At 35.4% G+C, this 19,365-nt stretch overlaps 1 protein-coding gene and 1 long non-coding RNA gene across 3 annotated transcripts; both read left to right on the top strand.

The window, feature by feature from the left end:
• Positions 1-91: 91 nt before the first annotated feature.
• Positions 92-4,687, top strand: LOC128031053 (chromatin target of PRMT1 protein). Of its 2 annotated transcripts, XM_052619268.1 has the most exons (7): positions 92-357; positions 445-507; positions 619-769; positions 865-1,018; positions 1,099-1,227; positions 3,169-3,213; positions 3,704-4,687. In XM_052619268.1, the coding sequence occupies exons 2-7, from the start codon at positions 458-460 to the stop codon at positions 3,895-3,897; spliced, it is 723 nt and encodes a 240-aa protein (XP_052475228.1). In that variant the 5' UTR covers positions 92-357; positions 445-457; the 3' UTR covers positions 3,898-4,687. The 2 variants fall into 2 exon arrangements, with proteins under 2 accessions (XP_052475228.1, XP_052475229.1); XM_052619269.1 differs by having other exon boundaries at positions 92-507.
• A 7,529-nt stretch (positions 4,688-12,216) lies between these two features.
• LOC128030621 (uncharacterized) lies at positions 12,217-13,568 on the top strand. Its single transcript, XR_008187931.1, has 3 exons — positions 12,217-12,318; positions 13,200-13,329; positions 13,448-13,568. It is a non-coding gene; the product is annotated as an uncharacterized LOC128030621 (long non-coding RNA).
• The last annotated feature ends 5,797 nt before the right edge of the window (positions 13,569-19,365 follow it).

The following is a 19,365-nucleotide window of genomic DNA, read 5'->3' as shown; positions in this document are numbered from 1 at the left end:
ACAAAAGACGTTATATAAAATTATATTTATATATATATTATTCTTTGAAAGTGTCCATGTGCCGCTATGTCCGGTAGAGGGCGGTAAACATTTAGCCGAACCACAGCGGCGTGGTTGAACCTGTCCCAAATACCGCGCACCTGGCAGAAAACATCCGACCTAAACTGCTCTAGTGACCTTGTTCTGTGCTTGTGTATTGATGCTTATTTTAATGGTGGTAAATCAGTAAACACGATTTGACATTTAAAAAAAAAAAAATATGCGATATTTCTGTCAAAGTTAGCACGTCTAAATATTTGCTAAGTTTTGTTTCGTGAGTGCTGAACTAGCCACGACCCAGATGAACACTGTGAAGGGGTAAAGTTAGATGTCAACACTAATTTGACTTCTCATTCTACCATTTTAGCATTTGTTTGACTGAAAGTCTGACTTTTACACCGCAAGCTGGATGTAAAAAATGAATCCTCTGGATCTGAACAGCACATGCACCGTCTCTCTGCATGACCGGTGAGAATTAGTCTTGCTGTCCTGCTATTTTCTAAACATGTGTTTACAGTGCAACCACTAAGATATCGTGGTGTACTTTAAATTTCTGTCATCTTGTTCTCCTCCCTGAAGCTTCACCAGTTTACTGAAGCATCAGCCAGTGGATGTGATGGCCTTCACAGCCGCAGTGAAGCAGCAGACTGCAGCCTCGCTGAAGAACCAGCATCTGGCTCTGGAGATGGCCAACAGACCTTCTGTGCTGGCCGCCCTAAATAACACATCTGTCAGGCACATTCTGTTTATCAGAATACAAAACTCTCAGAGCCGATGTTCTCTGATAGTAGACTAAATAGTTTCTGTGACTCTTCCTCTCTGCAGAATATAAATAAACAACTGTGCAAAGTGAGCATGAAGGCGAGACTCGGCCATCCCATGGTGAGAGGGGGCATGATGGGATTGCAGGGGCAAATGAGAGGAGGAGGCGGCGGTGGCGCCAAAAGAGGATTGGTCAAAGGATTTTACACAAGGAAAAGTGAGTGAGATGGTAGATGAGATTAACATCATTACATTAAAATTGCATGTACATGCATGTATGTGTGTTTCGGTGTACAGGCATAAGTAGTCTGCGAGGGGAAGTGTCCTCTCTAGGTGTTCAGAAGGGGTGGGGCCAGCAACAACGTGGTGAAAATGTGATTAGGACTCGACCAATGGGAAGCAGAGGGGGAGCCATTAAAAAAACAGGTGAGAACATGGAGGTCTATAATACCTATCCCAGTAACCACACTTAAGGGTCTTTCCACTTGACCACTTGTTTACTTGCATGACATATTTCCTGTATTTGGTCTTAAGTGTTCAAGTGGCCATGAAGAGTGAAGACCGCAAGCGTGCAGAGAACACACACACACACACACACACACAGTTATTTTTTATATGCTGCACTTTAAAGAGCCACACAGATGGGAAATCAAAAATTACCTGTATTACAGTGTATGATGTAGCAGTCCATCAGTGTAAACAATGTGCAAAGTTATTAAACCAAAAAGTACACGATTTATAAAGTTATTGGCTTCTAAAGTAAGGAGTCGACTCTGAATCGCTGAAACGAGTCGTTATAGATTTCAAATCTTTTGTCCATCTCTATGTACGTCACTAGGACACTTTGCATAATAATCTCCGCCTACCGTCATGGGAGAAACGGGACCTGCCCCACCCCCCACACAGACGCTCTGGTTGGTGTGATAGCATCATGTCGAGGAGACAGTGTGTTTTTAATTGTAAAGGCAAGTTTGTTTTATTTTCACTGCCAAAGAATGAAGATCAGAAGAACCAATGGCATTTCACTGATGACTGCTTTTCTAATCTCGGTGAGTTCAAGGCGGGATTTTCAAAGCGTCTGGCCATAAAAGAGGGTTCATTACCAACTTTATTTAGACCAACAAGCATCTCCAAATCACGAAGTATGATTATGAAGTTATGTGTTTGTTTTCTCCCAAGCGTATTGTCAGTATGTCGCGCTAGCACTAACAGTTATATGTTAAAACCCTCTGGAGTCGATTAACGCGGATACGCGTTATGAGTCATTTTCCCCTGATAACCCCGAAAAAGTTACAAACACGTCATTAAAATGAAGTGTAACTCTGTGAATACTCAACGAACAGACATGAGAGAGATATCTATAGAAAGCATGACATGTCTACTTTAAAACTAAACAAGTGCTGCCGAAAACAGATATTCTGTGATAAAGTAATCCATATGAAAAAAACATGATGTCCAATCTTTCACGTCTCCCTTCATTATATCTAATGTGACCATGCCCCCGCGCTGAACGCGCTATTCAGATTCAAACTGAAGCGCGCGGCTTGAATACACCCACACAGAAGAAAAAGCAGCGAGGTTGTTCAAGTTTTTTATTTTACTGTTTGCTTCGCGATGAGAGGAATAAGACATAATTCACCCCAAACAGATGCTAACGCATTGTTTACCGTGAAGTTGTGTGCGGAACAACCAATCAAACCTGACTATGTTAGTTGACCAATCAGAACACAGTATGCTACCAAAAGGTGGGGTTTAAGGAAACTGAATCTTTTGAACAGCTTCGCGCGAACCGTTTGGGGATCTCGGGGTCATTTTAAAATGATATTTTGACAAAATTACAACGTTTTTTAACCTTGGATGGATTTAAACCTGTTGGATTTATAAACAGTGATAGGAAGCTTAGAATTTTCATCTTACTGGCTCTTTAAAATAATCTTCTAAATGTCAGTAGTTCCTGTGTGACAGATGACAATTGTAATTGTGGTGGTTCTAAATAAGATAAAAGCATTTGCAAATGTTTTACAAAATAATTTACTCTTCTCTGTACCAGTAAACACTTTCAACAAATTCTAGTGAATATCTAATTAATTTAACTTACACTAGCATTTTTCTTGATATTGCACAATTGCTGCTGGGTATCTGAGTAAAATGCTTGGCCATAGAAATATGCAACTTGCATGCTGCCATCTTGGCATCTCTAAAACATTTACTGTAAATAATTTACTTTCATGCAACACAAAAATAACACCCTGAAAACCTCAAAAATAACAATTTTACACTAAAATTGTTATTTTCGAGACTGAAATGATTAGGGAATTTGTTAAAAATTAACTTCAGAAACGCTTTCCTAATATTTGGGTTCTTTAGAAGGAAATGCAGAGCGGCAGGAGCCACATCCAGCAACAGCACAAGGTTTGATTTCCATTTCTATATATTTTAAAAAGTAATTTATTCATTTGATGGCAAAGCAAATTTTCCGCAGTTATTACTCAAGTCTCTTTATTTATTTTATTTTAATTTATTTAATTGCTTCTTGAGATTTTAATTTTTCCATAATTGAAAACAGTTGAAGCATTCAGTTCAGTAGTTGAAAATGTCATATTTTTGTGCAATCCAATATCTTTTTTTTTTTTCGGGATTCTTTGATGAATAGAGGGTAAAAAGTGAATTTTTTATGCACTAATCATACACTAATTTTTGCTGTGCTCAACAGCTCGGAGTACTAAAAAGCTGCCAGATGGCAAACGTTTCTCTCAAAAAGAGATTTTTCATACTATAGGAAAATCATGCATATATTTCCCCTCACTGAAGTGATATGATTAGATTCAGTACATGCAAATGCTTTCATTGATAACCTTCTCTCAGTTTTAGCTATAAAATAACACCCGTTTTATTTGTGCAGGTGGTGGTGGTTTGATATCTGTCAGTAGGGCCTATTCAGGGTTCAGCAGACCCAGATTCGACAGCCACCAGATTCCTTCTCGAGAGCAGTTGGATGAACAACTGGATGACTACATGTCCATGTCCAAGAGCCATCTGGACGCAGAGCTGGATGCATATATGGCTCAGGTTGATTTGGATGACATAGTGTGTTAAGTCCAAAGTTGAGCTCAACAGCATATTCCTTAGTTTAACCCTAACTAATGGAGCATGTAGTCTAACTTGCAGATAGAATGCTCTGTTACAGGGCTGTTTGTCTTAATTGATTTCAGAAGACCTGAGCTAATTGTCTATAGTTGCTGCGTCCCTCAGAGCTCAGGTGCTTAGGAATCTTTGACTTCCAGTTTGTTTGTTACTCTTATTAAACAGTTATTTTTCCACACAGTCTTAACTGAACAAGAAATAATTGAAAGCTTTCCGAAGGCTTGTGCTGCTTTCTAGGAAACTCCTTTCAGTAATCCAGCACAATGTTGTTTCTGAGAAAAACCGTTTCACTTTAATTCATAAGCAGTTCCATTGATTGCTTGCATTGAATGGACATGAATCATCCCTCAGTTAAAAGTTTTTTTTTCTTTAAAGTTAATATTTTTTATAAGCTGTTTGCAGTTACATAACAAATGCGTTTAATAGCAGTCACAGCATCTGTTTCCTCATGTTTTGGTTGTGTATCGTATCAAGAATCATATGAAACCAACAGTAAGACTTATTTGGGATATAACTTGTCTGTAGGAGCTACTTCATGTGTCAGCCTTCCTTTCTTTTTCACAACAGGTTTTTGCATCATTCCGATTCATGAAAGATTGATTGTACATATTTCTATATTTCTGGATTATGTGTTATGCAGTGAGTAAAAAAAAAAGGAAAGTTCATGTGAAACTGTTTAAACACTTGTAGTGTGGTGATAGTTGGTTTTTCTATTCTTTAATAAAAGATGTTTGCAAATTGCTGTCTTTGTCTTGGGCTTCGTTTTTCTTTATTTTACAGGCACTGGTATACAAAATTCTCTGAATGTGAAAATATCAACCCTTCACTTGCATGTCTGTGTTTATAACACAATTTGCTTTGTGATTTTTCTTGTTCTCTCGCAGTCACATATGAGCCAAAGGCGATTATTTTGAAATCCCAGACCAAGGGTGAGTGAAATCAAAACACATCTGCTAGTATCATTAGTATAAAACAGTTTCCAGTTTGTATCCTCTCTCATCATCTGTAGTATTTCCCTGCCATGTACAGCTAAGTAATGATGGAGGACCGCAAAATTGTTTGTGCGGTCTCCTGTTGCTGTGGAAACAACTGAGTTGGCCTCTCTTTAGAAATCCATTTTTGCAAAAATTGTCTTTTCATGCTGTCATTTTGTAGATCAGTGCTTTTATGTAAGAGAACCTGGGGAAAATGTATTCGAGCATCTTTCAATAGGAGACTGTTTATCCTTTTCCTCATAGTGAGTGTTACCCTGGTCTATAGAAGCATCAGATGACTCAGTCACTCCAACCAGTACCCAGGGTTTCTGCCTGTGTGAGAGGAGGATGAGGGTGTTCTCAACACTCAAACAACTTCACACAGATCCAGTTATTTAGTCTGATAGAAATATCCTGGTGGGAAAGAAACCAACCTCTAATAAGTTATATTATTGCCAGAAAATGGAAAATGTGTCGATAGACAGCATTTTATTGCATTAAGAATTATTCATTATGTTTCACATTCTCAAATATACTCTTGGAGTCAAACGTTTTGGATGGATAATGTTTTTGAAATAATTATTTTATGCCCAGGAAGACTGCATTTATTTGATCAAAACCACTGTGAAAGTTATATTGTGAAATGGTAATTTATTATAACTGGTTTCCATTTTAATATATTTTTAAAAAGTAATTTATTCATGTGATGGCAAAACTAATTTTCAGCAGTCATTACTCCAGGCTCTTTATTTTATTTGTTTTATTTTAATATGATGATTTGCCACTTGAGTTTTTTTTTTTTTTTTTTTTAAATCGAAAACAGTTAAATCATTCAGTTCAGTAGTTGAAAACACTACCAGTATCTTTTTTTCAGGATTCTTTGATGAATAGAAAAAGAGAAAAACAACAAAACATTTGAAATAAAAATTTATTTTGTAACGTAAATGTTTTTGTAACATAAATGTCACTTTTCATCAGTTTAATACATCCTTGCTCTTTACATTTTGTTATTTAGTTATTAAATATTGCGTAATCCAAACTTTTGAATAGTAGTGTATCATGGTTTCCATAAAAATAGTAAACAGCAAAGCTGATTTAGCAATGATGATCAGAAGAAATGTTTTTTGAGCAGTAAATCAGCATGTTAGGATCATTTCTGAAGGATCATGTGACACTAAAGGGAGGAGTATGGTTGTTGAAAATTCATGATATGTGATTAAACGATAGAGGATTGCCCAGCAGGGGGTGCTAGATATTTGAAGTTTCAGATATATATATATGATGGGATAATATATGATTTGAAAAAAATCATAGAAAATCTAAATTGCAGTACAGAAGTTAAATTAGTATTTCAGTAGCTTTCAATTTACCAGAACTGCATGTGTAACAGCAATTTATAAAATACTAAGACCAAAAGAATCAGTTATGTATTTAATGCTATTATAAATTGATTAGTGAAGGATCTGCCTCCCCTGACCATCACCTCTTTGATCGAAAAGTCATACTCTGAATGTGAGCAGGTGGCGTCATCTTTATTTTCTTCAATAACATGAGAACAGCACAACCCCTTTATAGATCAGATGAATATAGGCAATTCATCTGAAATTTGATGTCAAATAAAAGCTGATATCAGCCATCACCCCATCCCGCTTGCTCCATCTTTGCCCCCAGCATGTTTTTTATGCTTCAAGCTGTTGGCTGAAACATTGCCTAATTTTGACGTGCCAGATCACACTGTTTTCTATATCTCTCCTTGGCGGTTAGGTTTTTTTTTTTTTTTACATCCAGAAAAAATATTTGGTCCTAATCCAATCTTCTTTGTCAAATTAGATGTTCTTCATCAAGCCCAAGCTCACTCTGGGAAACCTGTCGTTGTTCATTCAAGAATAAGAGTAAATGTTTTTTGTGTGATATATTCTGCTATTGTAGAGTGTTGTAGGTTTGTTGTTTGTTTACAGACTCACAGTTCTACAATATTCATTGCTTTACTGAATTATTAAGCACGTTTTACATTCCCACTCTGTCATAGAAGAGGGATCATGAACTGTAAAATGTTTCAGATAGCAACAACTTGCTGTGCCATTTAAGACCCTGTTTATCAATTCAGCCAGTTCTCAGTTGGAAATAGGTAAAGCTATGAAGCCAAACCTTTCACAATCTGTGACGTAAATTGTTTTTGTTTTTTTTTTGCCACTGTCATGCATTGGTTGTTTGCGGGAGCCAATTTGGCTAGTGGGCTGCCACCTTTCTCCCTTCTTTCCTGATCTCTGGTGTTTAGACTGAGGACCAGAGGAGGGTTGCCATGGCATTCCTGCCAACAGCGCTGCATTCAGCAGGAGATGATGTCAGAGATGAAAGCAGCTTGGTAGAATGACGCTGGTTGTCTCCCCTTCGGCCCCCATTTGAACACAGTGTAAGGTGTGCAAAGACAAAGAATCAGGAATAAGATTACATGTCATTTTGTATGCAATAATAATAATAATGTAATGCAATTATAATATAAAATGTTACTCAAAGGAATTTTTCTAGACTCAAAACCCGGTGTTTATCTTCACAAGTAGGTGATTTATTACCTCTTTTCAACACTGGTTTTAATGTAACAGCTCCTATATATTATTTATGATCTCTGAGCTTTAGGCTGCCCACTGAGCACAAATTTTCATTGTGTGTTTTATAAAGTTGAGACCGCTGCAACTTCATGGGTTGACAACTTAATGGGTGGTGCTTCAGAAACCATGTTTTTAAGTCCCATTTTCTTAAAGATGGCCCGTGCTTTCTAAGTTCCCCCTCAATGTTCCACACATACTTCATGAAAACTGGAGCTGAATGCTTCACTTTAATTTTGTCATGGCGTTATATGGCAGAAATAGTCAGAGTATGCTGTTATGCTTAATAATAATAATAATAATTTCATGATTTAACAATAGGTTTGCATCATGGATAGGTGGTTTACAGTAAAATGTATTCTAAGTTAACAAAAACCAACTGAAGTAACGTGTAGCAAAACAATTACATGGTCCCCACATTTTTGTAATTGTTTGTATTATTAGAAAATGTATAACTTGTGACTACAAAAAAAAAAAAAAAAATTGTAGTATCATTACATATATGTTTTTTTTTTTTTTTGTAGAACTTTTTTTTACATTGATGATTATTTATAACATACATAAAATATTCTATGGAATATTATTTCTGTTACAAAGCAAACAAGACAAAATGCAGCCTGTATAAGTATGTACAGCTGACATATAAGAGGTTCAAAACACAAATAGATCTAGTTTTGTTATATGGATGAAAATCCTTCGTTCTGTTTTACATTTTTGAATCGAGATAACACTTTGCTTTAAGTTCCTGCTTTGTTGTTCAGATATTTCTTGTATGGTAATTCTGTGGGCTTGTTTTTGAAAAGTGGAAACCGTGGGCATGTTGTGCGCTCTCTCCCTAAAATAATCCCTAACATCAAACAATAGAAATAGGGTTAGAACAAAGGTTTATCTTTTGTAAATCCAGCTAACATTTTGCATGAGAAGTTTGAGGACAATAAGGCCCATACCCTTAGATTTCTGGGCTTAAGTTGATATGCTGCTTGCAGTGTCAACTCATAATTATTTTAATGTTTGTTTAGCTGGATGTTTTTTTTTTTTCCTGAGACAGAGAATAAGTGCGTACAAGATAATGTGAAACTAGTTCCTTGTTCTTTACATATTCAGATTTCCTCCTCCAACCTGCTAGAATTGTAAATCCTAAAATGACTTTAATTGTTCCTGTGCATTAGTCACTCTGAACACACTGTACTCAGATAGCAGCTGATCACAAAGCCCCCTCTAACACAGAGCTAGGAGTTTAATGCCATGGTAACACAGAATAGGCTTAAATTGACAGTTTGTAGAGTCATTTTTAAATGTTTGTTCTAAAGTCTGTTTTTATTAATTAGTAATCCACACATATGCTGCTTAATAAAAGGAATATCATTTATTAGCCTTTTCTGAGTGCAGCAGATCTGATTTGCAAACTGGGTTCTGCATTATGCTGATTTGTTTAGTTTAAACTAGTGCATGTAAAGCTCACTCTGTGTGTTTATGCAGTGTTTATACTTCTATATTTTTTCTGCATGCAACTGTACTCCAAAGTCACACAAGCATGTCCAGCTGCCTCTGTCTCCTGCTGCTCACCAGAATAAGAAAGAGAGAAAGGAACTGTCCTGCTTCAGAACCAGCAATGATTGTTTAAGGTGTGTTTACACAAAGGTAAAAAGCACTCGGTTATGAATGTCTGTTTGACACATTTGACAGTTTCATTGTTGGTCCAATACTGCTTCCTGTCTGCTGTGTGCTGGGTTTTTCTGTCTCACTGTCTCAGCTTTCCTTAAATAAGGGAATGGTTATAAATGAATGGAATATGGAGACAGAGATGGAGGATGGAAAGGGAAATGTTGGGAGAGAGAGAGCGAGAGAGGGAGGGAGATGCTATTGTGTTGTATCCTGTTTTAGTAATTCTATCCATCTGATCATCTCTGGCTCTCTGAAGTGGGATGAAAGACAAAGCTAGAACTGACTAAACACTGATCTGAGTTCAGCTTGAGTCTTTTTTTAAACTGAACCTTTTTAATGATATGTAGCTTGACAGTCCCATTGGTAACGCCCAAATGCCATTTTATTGGCATCATCTAGAATCAACCTGGTCTCACAGAATTCCGTGAAATGTCCACGGGTCCTTAACTCAAAATCCGTGAAGCCATCACGGAATTGCCCCAAATTCCGTGACCCGGCCACGGATATTTCTCCAACGCAAGTCAATGAGACTGACCTCCCGTGATCCACACACGGATACCCGTTTCAATGACGGAGTACAGAACTCGCTGAACGGACGTGCTTTCTCATTTGGAAACGCAACATTTGAAGTATTTGTTTCTTTTCCAATATCAAATGCCATAATGACGTTAACCAGACAGCTGTTGTAGTTACTGCATTGTCCTGTCATCATAAAAATTACGTTTGTTTCAGTTACAAAAGTCCCGTGATGGCACGGACCTCCACAACCTGACCTCACTCACTTGTTTAGGAACTTACAAGCTTTTCGTCGACACTGTTGCAATGGCATGTAATTAACTTGGCATTTTTTCTCGTCCTGTCATCATAAAATCCAGTTTGATGGCGTTTTACACACATTTTGGCTATAGTCAGAACTAAAATCTGTGATAGGAGCACGGAGTGAGTCTGTGCTTAGATCACGGATAACTCTAACGCAAGTCAATGACACTCATCTTCCGTGGTCCACACACGGATCGTTTCAGTGATGGAGTACAGACCTCACTCAATGGACGTGCTATCTCATCTGGAAACGCAACATTTGAAGTATTTATTTTTTTCAACACCAAATACCATGACCAACCTGACTGTTATTGTAACTATTGCATTGTCCTGCCATCATACAGATTCACTTTGATTCTGTTAGCCTAACTAAAATCTGTGATACGAGCACGGAGTGAGTCTGTGCTGAGATCACGGATAACTCTAACGCAAGTCAATGACACTCTTCTTCCGTGGTCCACACACGGAAACCCAGTCTCACGGCAGTTCGTGATTTTGTCACGTAATTTAATCTATTTATTCGTGGCAGGCACACGTTTATTTCCTTATTTTCATGATTGCAGCACGTTTTTTTAAACTAATGCATTTCAATTGGAGGCATCTTTCGTGCATCAGCACAATATTTTCTGATTAATTATTATTATTATTTAATTTTTCACAGGACAACAGAAGAAACTCACTGAAACTTGAAAAAAAAATCGGAGCTTAACTTACTGTACAAAACTGAGCAACATACTGTATTGCTGGTGACAAAAACACATTAAAACTTTTTTAGCTGTAAAATGCGCAATGGTTCTTTTTTTACTTTTTCATTGATTTTTATTTTTTTCATAGGCCTAGATTTAATTTTTTATTATTACAGAATTCAATATCAAGTCCTTGACACATAACTGTAACACATTTTCACATTAAGAAACAATTTAGTTTAAATAAAAAGAACAAAAAATATCTAAAAATAAATAAATTATTTATTAGCGATAGGCCTACAGATTTATTTATTTTTTTAATTTATTTTTTATTTTTTTACTTTAGACTCTAAAGTTAAAAGTTTTTATTAAGGCTATTGTAAAGGCTTCTTAAAAATGCTGTCGCTGATGAGCCTCTGATCGCTGTCAGATTCTGTGATATGAATGTCCGCTAAGGGGTTTAGAATGAGCCCCGCTCGGCCCGTGTTCTGGCTTACTGTAATATTTCACCGGTAATAAGACCGAAATAATATAATTAAAATAAAGAAATGAATGAATACATGATAACATCTAAATAAATGTTGATAGATTTAGCGTTATAGTTTTAAAAATATTAATAAACAGCAAATCAACACAGAAAGACCTAAATAATAATAATACATAATTAATAAACAGCGCCGCCCCTCCCACTACGCGCATCACGCGCTGTGCGTCAACCCCAAAGCGTCAAAAACTGAAGCGTGGTCAAGCGCCTCTAGCGTCACTGACATGAGATGTTTATCGCTTTGAAATCACGTTCAAGAAGTCTCATTCAGCACACATCGCGATACTTTCCATCAGTTTGCAAGAGCCGCAGGTTGGGTGAGTTATACAGTCTATGGTGAGTAGTAGTAAATATGCTCTTTTAATGCCTGTCATAAAACGTATTCTGTCTTCTTTATTAATCAGATGAGCGCCTTATGTTTACTCTCTGTATTACATCGGTCATCCGAGGCTGTCTTTGAGTTTCATTGTGTTTAACTAAATGAGCACAGCTGCTAACTGGTTAAACTCTATCGGTCACGTGACGTGACGTGACGTGCCACAGACCTGGGATCCGTTTTATATTCATTTCAGGTTCAAAGATGTAAGTTGTATTTGTAGTAAAATCATGGTAACCATGACACCTACAAAAGTAGGTAAAACCCAGTAAACAAGACATTTACCATGTTTTTTTTTGTTTGTTTTTTTACCACAGTAACTGTAGCTTTACTGTAGTATAGTAATAGCACATTAATCACCAAATTAACTATAGTTGTACCACTGTAATGGTAGTGTTTTAATGTGCTTTTATATGACTTATTTCACAGTAATCACATTTACTGTACCATGCTTTTAATACCTTTTTAATGTAAAAAAAAAAAAAAACATTTTTCCCATCTTGCAGTTCAATTCATATTTGTTTATATCTTAAATATTTTGCTCCCAGATCACTATTAACATTCTGTATATAATTCTGTTTTATTTTCTTTCCCCATGTATTAATTTTTTAGCTGAAAAGACGTAAAGTAAGCAGTCACCGCAGTGGTGTTTGTGGAGAGGTATTCCTTCAGAAATGGAGAAGACAGAAAGCTGCAGAGGCAGGTTGGTCTGTGATAGTTTGTCCCTTTTATCAAACATTCCTGTTGTTATCATTTGCACAGCATTTGTTGTTTCTTAAACTGTTGTACGGTCCAAATACCCACACTTGCCATCTTTGCACATTTCCTTTATTTGGCCCAAGTGAGCATGAAGATCACAATGTGTGTCGATCTTAACATGACAAAGTTCGTTTCAACTTTGTATTTTAAAAGAAACTTCTAAATGTCTTTTCAATAGTCCCTAATAATACATTTTAATGCGCTTTTCTAGAACCCAAAGCGCTAAAATTAGCGCCCTATTAACCCTATTAAAGATGACAATTTATTTTGTGGTGCTTCTAATTAAGTGATAAAAAGAAGTTACAAATGATGTACAAAATAAATATACTTTTCTGTGCACCAAGAAAACATGCAACACTTTGTTTTACTACTAAATTAGTCTCAATTTCTAATTATTATAATTAATATTTCACAAACATTGGAAAGTTGCGTGACCTCCTGTGAGATCTCTGCAAAAAGTCTCACATTAATTCCAAAACATGATGCATGATGGGATACACTAAGCGTTGTATAGCGCTCCGGAGCAGTATTGGAGAGGTTTAGTGTGTGTTAAGGACACCGTGCTTTGGCATTATTAAGACCGGGACAGTCTCATAGTCACGTACACACACTCTCAAGTGAATAAGACCTCAAGTGTGGGTATCTGGAAAGGGGAAAAGTCTTTAAAATGATCCCTAAATACAGTCCCACATCAAAGTCTTAATAATTCACTAATGCTTTCATGGTCTAAAAAATAATGTATGTAAGTAATGTATAAGTTAAAGTATATAGTAATGTGTAAGTTGCATGTAATGAAATAATATTTCCTTTCTTTCTGTCTTACAGGATTGTTTGCAGATAATGCTGTTCTTCTTTTTCAGAAGTTTTTGGTGGGCCAACCCTCACAAACCTTCCTAAAAACTAAAAGAGCTATTACTGAGTCTCAGCGACTCTTGCCACGGTCAGCTCTTCCCAGGTACATTTGTTTACTCATCAAATGCTCTGGTCTGAATCTTACTTTAAATTAACTTAATTATATGTTTAATGAGCAATATTGCTCATTGCACACAGAGTAAGATTATCTTGTTTCACAGAAGAGAAGGAAGACCAAGGAAATGATTTGCTCAGGATGAGAAATGAAGATGGTCATCTTGTGCTCAAGCAAACAGAAGTCCTCTGGTATGTGTGTGTTGAAGCAATGATGTGTTACAGGACTTTATGATGATCTCTCACAGGACTGGTCATGTCAGCCGTAATTATTCTTTCCAATGTTTTTTTATTTATTTTATTTTATTTTATTTGATACAGCTATAATAATTATAGCATGTTAGCAAAGTTTGACTGGAACATTTTTAATCTAAAGTTTTAAAAAAACACCACCTGTTATTCTTAAAAGCATACAAGTGTCATAAAAGTGGTTTAATTGATATAAACACCAATTGACATTATCTTACTGTTTTGTGAATGTTGTGTTATAAATTGTGAATTGATAGTTGATTGGTTTGAGCAAAGCCTTACACTGCACAGACTAAAACACATTTGTGAGAGAAGTCATTAGCTCTGGAGAAAGATTCTAGAGGAAGAAAACACATTTACTGCAACAATAGATGAATTCTAGAGTCTCTGAGAACTACACATGCTAATGGAGTCTCATGGGCAAGTCCTTTGCCTCTGTAACTTTTTCTAAATTCTTGCATAATGAAATTGTTTATTGCAGTATTTTAACAATTTTACTTTGTACAGATGATCTCATCAACCAAATGAGGGGTTTTCACCAAGTGATGCTCTTGAAAGGACTGAAAGAAGAGGATGTGGTAAATTGTCTTCAGAGAAAAAGCTTCTCAAAAGATCTTAAAACAGCTTGAAGAATTGAAGTGTACAGTACTACAAGGGTCATAGTTACTCACCCTGCTAAAATCACACAGAACATAAGCTGAGCTCTCTGTCCATTAAACAACTTCATCTGGATTGTGTGTTTCACTTTGACCAGGTCTGGGATCTTAGGACTGGGAGATCTCACTTGCACCCAGTTAACCTCCATAGAAAACATTTATCAGAAGCGCTGTCTGGGCAGGGCAAGAAACATCATCAAGGATGCCTCTCACCCTAACCATGGACCTTTCACCCTCCTTCCATCCGGCAGGCATTACAGGAGCCTACGCTCTCGAACTAGTAGACTCAGGAAGAGCTTCTTCCCCGAGGCTGTGACACTCCTGAACACCACACCACCAATCTATCCTGCACCTGCTCTTTTACTGCACTGGTCACAGTACTTTACATACATGTATTGCACTACTCATATTTTGCACAGACTGCACATGGTTAAATCCATTACACTATAAACTGTCTAAAGCTGTTACTGTACAAGCACAGTAAACTATTTCTACAATAAATATAATTGCACTACTATTATTTTGCATATAATAAATTGTTAAACTATACTTTTGCACACTCATTCAACTGTATTTATTACCACTGTTCTCAAGTTCCTGCTATTCATAATGTATATATAATTCTTCTTTGCTCTGTTCATAATGTACATACAATCCCTACATTACATTCATATTTATATTCTGTATATACTCTGATCAATATTGTATATAGCAACTCCACTGTAAATTCTGTATATCATAGCTTTACTTACTCTGCACTTTTATGTATATAAAACACTATATTCTTGCACTTCTGGTTAGATGCTAACTGCATTTCATTAGCTCCGTACTTGTACTCTGCATAATGACAATAAAGTTGAATCTAATCTAATCTAATCTAATCTTCTGGCTGAGAACAAGCTACACCACATCAGTGCTGGATATCAACAAAAAGCTGTTTCCAGACACGAGAGAAGATCACGATGAAACCAGTTTAGATGTGTTGATAAGGAATCATTATTTTCTGAAACAGTATCAAATGTCTTATATGTATCACATGATCTGTATCACAGTTGACTGGATGGGACTGTGACTTTTAAGGACATTTCATCACTCATCTGTGTGAACTGATTAATATATGAGGTTAATGTATTTTTGATTATGAATAATTATTTTCCTTGAATCTTATTTGTCTTGATGCTACTTTATCATCTTTATAGTCTATGCTTCAATAAAATGAATATGACGAATATTGTGTTCTGAAGATTCTTGTTAAATACATCATTTTACTAGGTAGGCTCATATGTGTTTATTTTAGACTTGGAAAAACTACATAATCATTATTGGGATTATTTTTTACTTAAGACATAAAAATATTTGATCAGATTAATGACATCTGGGACATCAATACACCAGAAATTTATTATTGTTTATATTTAGTAACAAATGCCAATTGTTTTGTGAAAGAAAGGGAGTTACGAGATTAATTATTTTGCATTACAAGATGGTGCCATGTGCTTTATTGTTACAAACACTTGAGGGATAACTGAGAATGTAGCAGGAATGATCAACGTGGATCTTGTACTGCATTAAAACCAAGAGCACACACATTACTGATGTCCAGCACATGAGGAGCAAGAGACAGGGGTGAGAGGACATTTTTACACTGATTTTTGCTAATTAGTTATTAGTAATATATATATATATATATATATATATATATATATATATATATATATATATATATATATATATATGAATGAATTTGTCCTTGTGTAATAGTGAAGTATCACAATGTGTATACATTGTCCTTGATTACTGCTTAAGAGTGGGGAATAGATAATGGCATGTTGTTGCAGGTTCATCCATTATATTTATTGATGTTTACTTCAAAAATCAAATAAATAATCTATTATTTTTATTATTAAAACATTTCTTTCTAATTTTTCCATGTTTCATCAGATGGCCTCACAATGTCCTGTCAAAAGGTATAATAGCAATGATGTAAGAATTAGAAAACAGAGGACTGTGAAAACTGTCAGATATAAATGTGACTCAGCTCAGTTTGTTGTCCATGATGAGGAGAATACATATATGTAGGTTTTACTGCCCTTCTACCCCCAGGGGCCCAGTAGCACCCCCCGGAAGAGCCAAAAACTGTACATTTCAAATGGCTGTAAATCAGAGTCCAATTAACATATCAAAGCGAAAATCAGCATGATTACTACTTATGCTGATAAAATAATGTTGGGCACAGTTTTCAGAAATGAATGGAAAGGTGGCATAAAGGCATTTTAAATATTGCATACTCTAAAATACTAAATTTCACCATGCCTCTCAAATATATCATAGTGGTTTACACAGTGAACATATTTATATGTCTAGTTTACCATTCAATATATTATTTATTTCATTTCGTTAATAAAACTTTTTAAACTACATTACCCATAAGCCTCCATCGTTCTATCTATGGAAAGGGAATACTAGGCGCTGTTTTTTGTAGTTCATTGAAGTTATTCTTAGGGTTAGTGTTAGGATCTCGGTAAAAAGGTGATTTTTCTCAACATAGAAACACCCAATGTTGACTTAATATATTTACTAATGTGATAATAGCAGCAAAACATACTTTTGTAACATGATCCGCTGTTTAATATGGGTTAAAAGATAATCCAACCACAGACAGTCCTGCGATGACAAGGGACATTCACAGCCAATGACATCAAAGCTGAGCAGCGTCATCACACTTCCTTAACCATTTATTGTCATTCATGAACACAGTTGTATCTTATCTAACCAATAGATTCATTTCATTCAATTTAAAAGATAAATTTTTTCCTGACCAAAGACAAGAGCATTTACTAATAAAAAGTAAAGAGTGAAATTAAGTTATTAAATTATTTAAATTTGTTTCTGTGATTTGCCTTGCTTTACCAATTCATCTCTAGTAATAAAAACTGAAATAAAGCATAATGAACATACATAATTTTGTAAGAGTTTTCCAGTATTTATAGATATGTCAAACTCATTTAAAGACAAAGTGTGCATATTACTGCACTGTCACCAAGCTCGTTTTTAAAGAATAAAACTATGAAGAAAAAAAAGGCAGTTATGTTGTAAACGTTAAAATTTTTCAGTGTGCAAATTCTTTTATTAAAAAACAAAACATTATAAATATGGTATATATCTTTCAGAGAACACCGTAAAAATATACATTTTCTTAAAAGATTCTATTGACCAAAAAGTGATACAACACAATGTAAATGTTTCAAACTCACAAAAAAACATCATGAAGACATGCATGTCAAGTGTGCAATATCATCTATAAAACTCAATCAGCACAGCATCAGATAAACACTGATTGTCCGAACAATGGAAGAAAGATAAAGTGTTCAGGAAAACAAACACCTGCTACATAAAAATGCAGAAATATAACTTTAACAATAACATCATTCACTTCATGACTGGAACTAGGGGATTGCTGTGCATGAATATGTCCTTTACTAAAACTCCTGATGAGAACTGAAGCTTTTTTATGATAAAAGTTAAAGAGGTGAATCCTTGTGCATGACGGAGAACTACAGTGTTATCTGGAAACAATCCTGTAAGACAGAAAGGATAGAAATATTATGTAATTAAATGCAACATTACTGTGTTTTTTTTAGACCATGAAAGCATAATCTGCAAAGATGCTGTATAATTAAATGTTAAATGCATCCATTATTAAAAGCAAGTCATTAATAGCAATATCTAGTCATGGAGATCACGTATAGTGGGAACATAAACTGATGGGGCTTATTTAAAGTAATTTAATGAGAAGCCAATGAACAATATAAACTTTCTGACTGTGTGGGGCAACTGATTTTCCAATATTGTGATAGTGTCAGATGAGATTGTCCAGGGGCTTGTACAATATCATACAAGTGTTAAATTGAATTAGTGAATTATTAAGACTTTGATGTGGGACTGTATTTAGGGATCATTTTAAAGACTTTTCCCCTTTCCAGATACCCACACTTGAGGTCTTATTCACTTGAGAGTGTGTGTACGTGACTATGAGACTGTCCCGGTCTTAATAATGCCAAAGCACGGTGTCCTTAACACACACTAAACCTCTCCAATACTGCTCCGGAGCGCTATACAACGCTTAGTGTATCCCATCATGCATCATGTTTTGGAATTAATGTGAGACTTTTTGCAGAGATCTCACAGGAGGTCACGAAACTTTCCAATGTTTGTGAAATATTAATTATAATAATTAGAAATTGAGACTAATTTAGTAGTAAAACAAAGTGTTGCATGTTTTCTTGGTGCACAGAAAAGTATATTTATTTTGTACATCATTTGTAACTTCTTTTTATCACTTAATTAGAAGCACCACAAAATAAATTGTCATCTTTAATAGGGTTAATAGGGCGCTAATTTTAGCGCTTTGGGTTCTAGAAAAGCGCATTAAAATGTATTATTAGGGACTATTGAAAAGACATTTAGAAGTTTCTTTTAAAATACAAAGTTGAAACGAACTTTGTCATGTTAAGATCGACACACATTGTGATCTTCATGCTCACTTGGGCCAAATAAAGGAAATGTGCAAAGATGGCAAGTGTGGGTATTTGGACCGTACAACAGTTTAAGAAACAACAAAATGCTGTGCAAATGATAACAACAGGAATGTTTGATAAAAGGGACAAACTATCACAGACCAACCTGCCTCTGCAGCTTTCTGTCTTCTCCATTTCTGAAGGAATACCTCTCCACAAACACCACTGCGGTGACTGCTTACTTTACGTCTTTTCAGCTAAAAAATTAATACAAGGGGAAAGAAAATAAAACAGAATTATATACAGAATGTTAATAGTGATCTGTGAGCAAAATATGTAAGATATAAACCAATATGAATTGAACTACAATATGGGAAAAATGTTTTTTAATGTAAAAAAAAAAAAAAAAAAAAAAAAAAAAAAAAAGGTATTACAAGCATGGTACAGTAAATGTGATTACTGTGAAATGTCATATAAAAGCACATTAAAACACTACCATTACAGTGGTACAACTATAGTTAATTTGGTGATTAATGTGCTATTACTATACTACAGTAAAACTACAGTTACTGTGGTAAAAAAAAATAAAAAATAAAAAATAAA

The sequence above is a fragment of the Carassius gibelio genome, chromosome A16 (assembly GCF_023724105.1).
Source record: "Carassius gibelio isolate Cgi1373 ecotype wild population from Czech Republic chromosome A16, carGib1.2-hapl.c, whole genome shotgun sequence".
NCBI classification, from domain to species: Eukaryota; Metazoa; Chordata; class Actinopteri; order Cypriniformes; family Cyprinidae; genus Carassius; species Carassius gibelio.
Note: the sequence above shows the minus strand (reverse complement) of the source record. Positions and strands in the feature narration are given on the sequence as shown.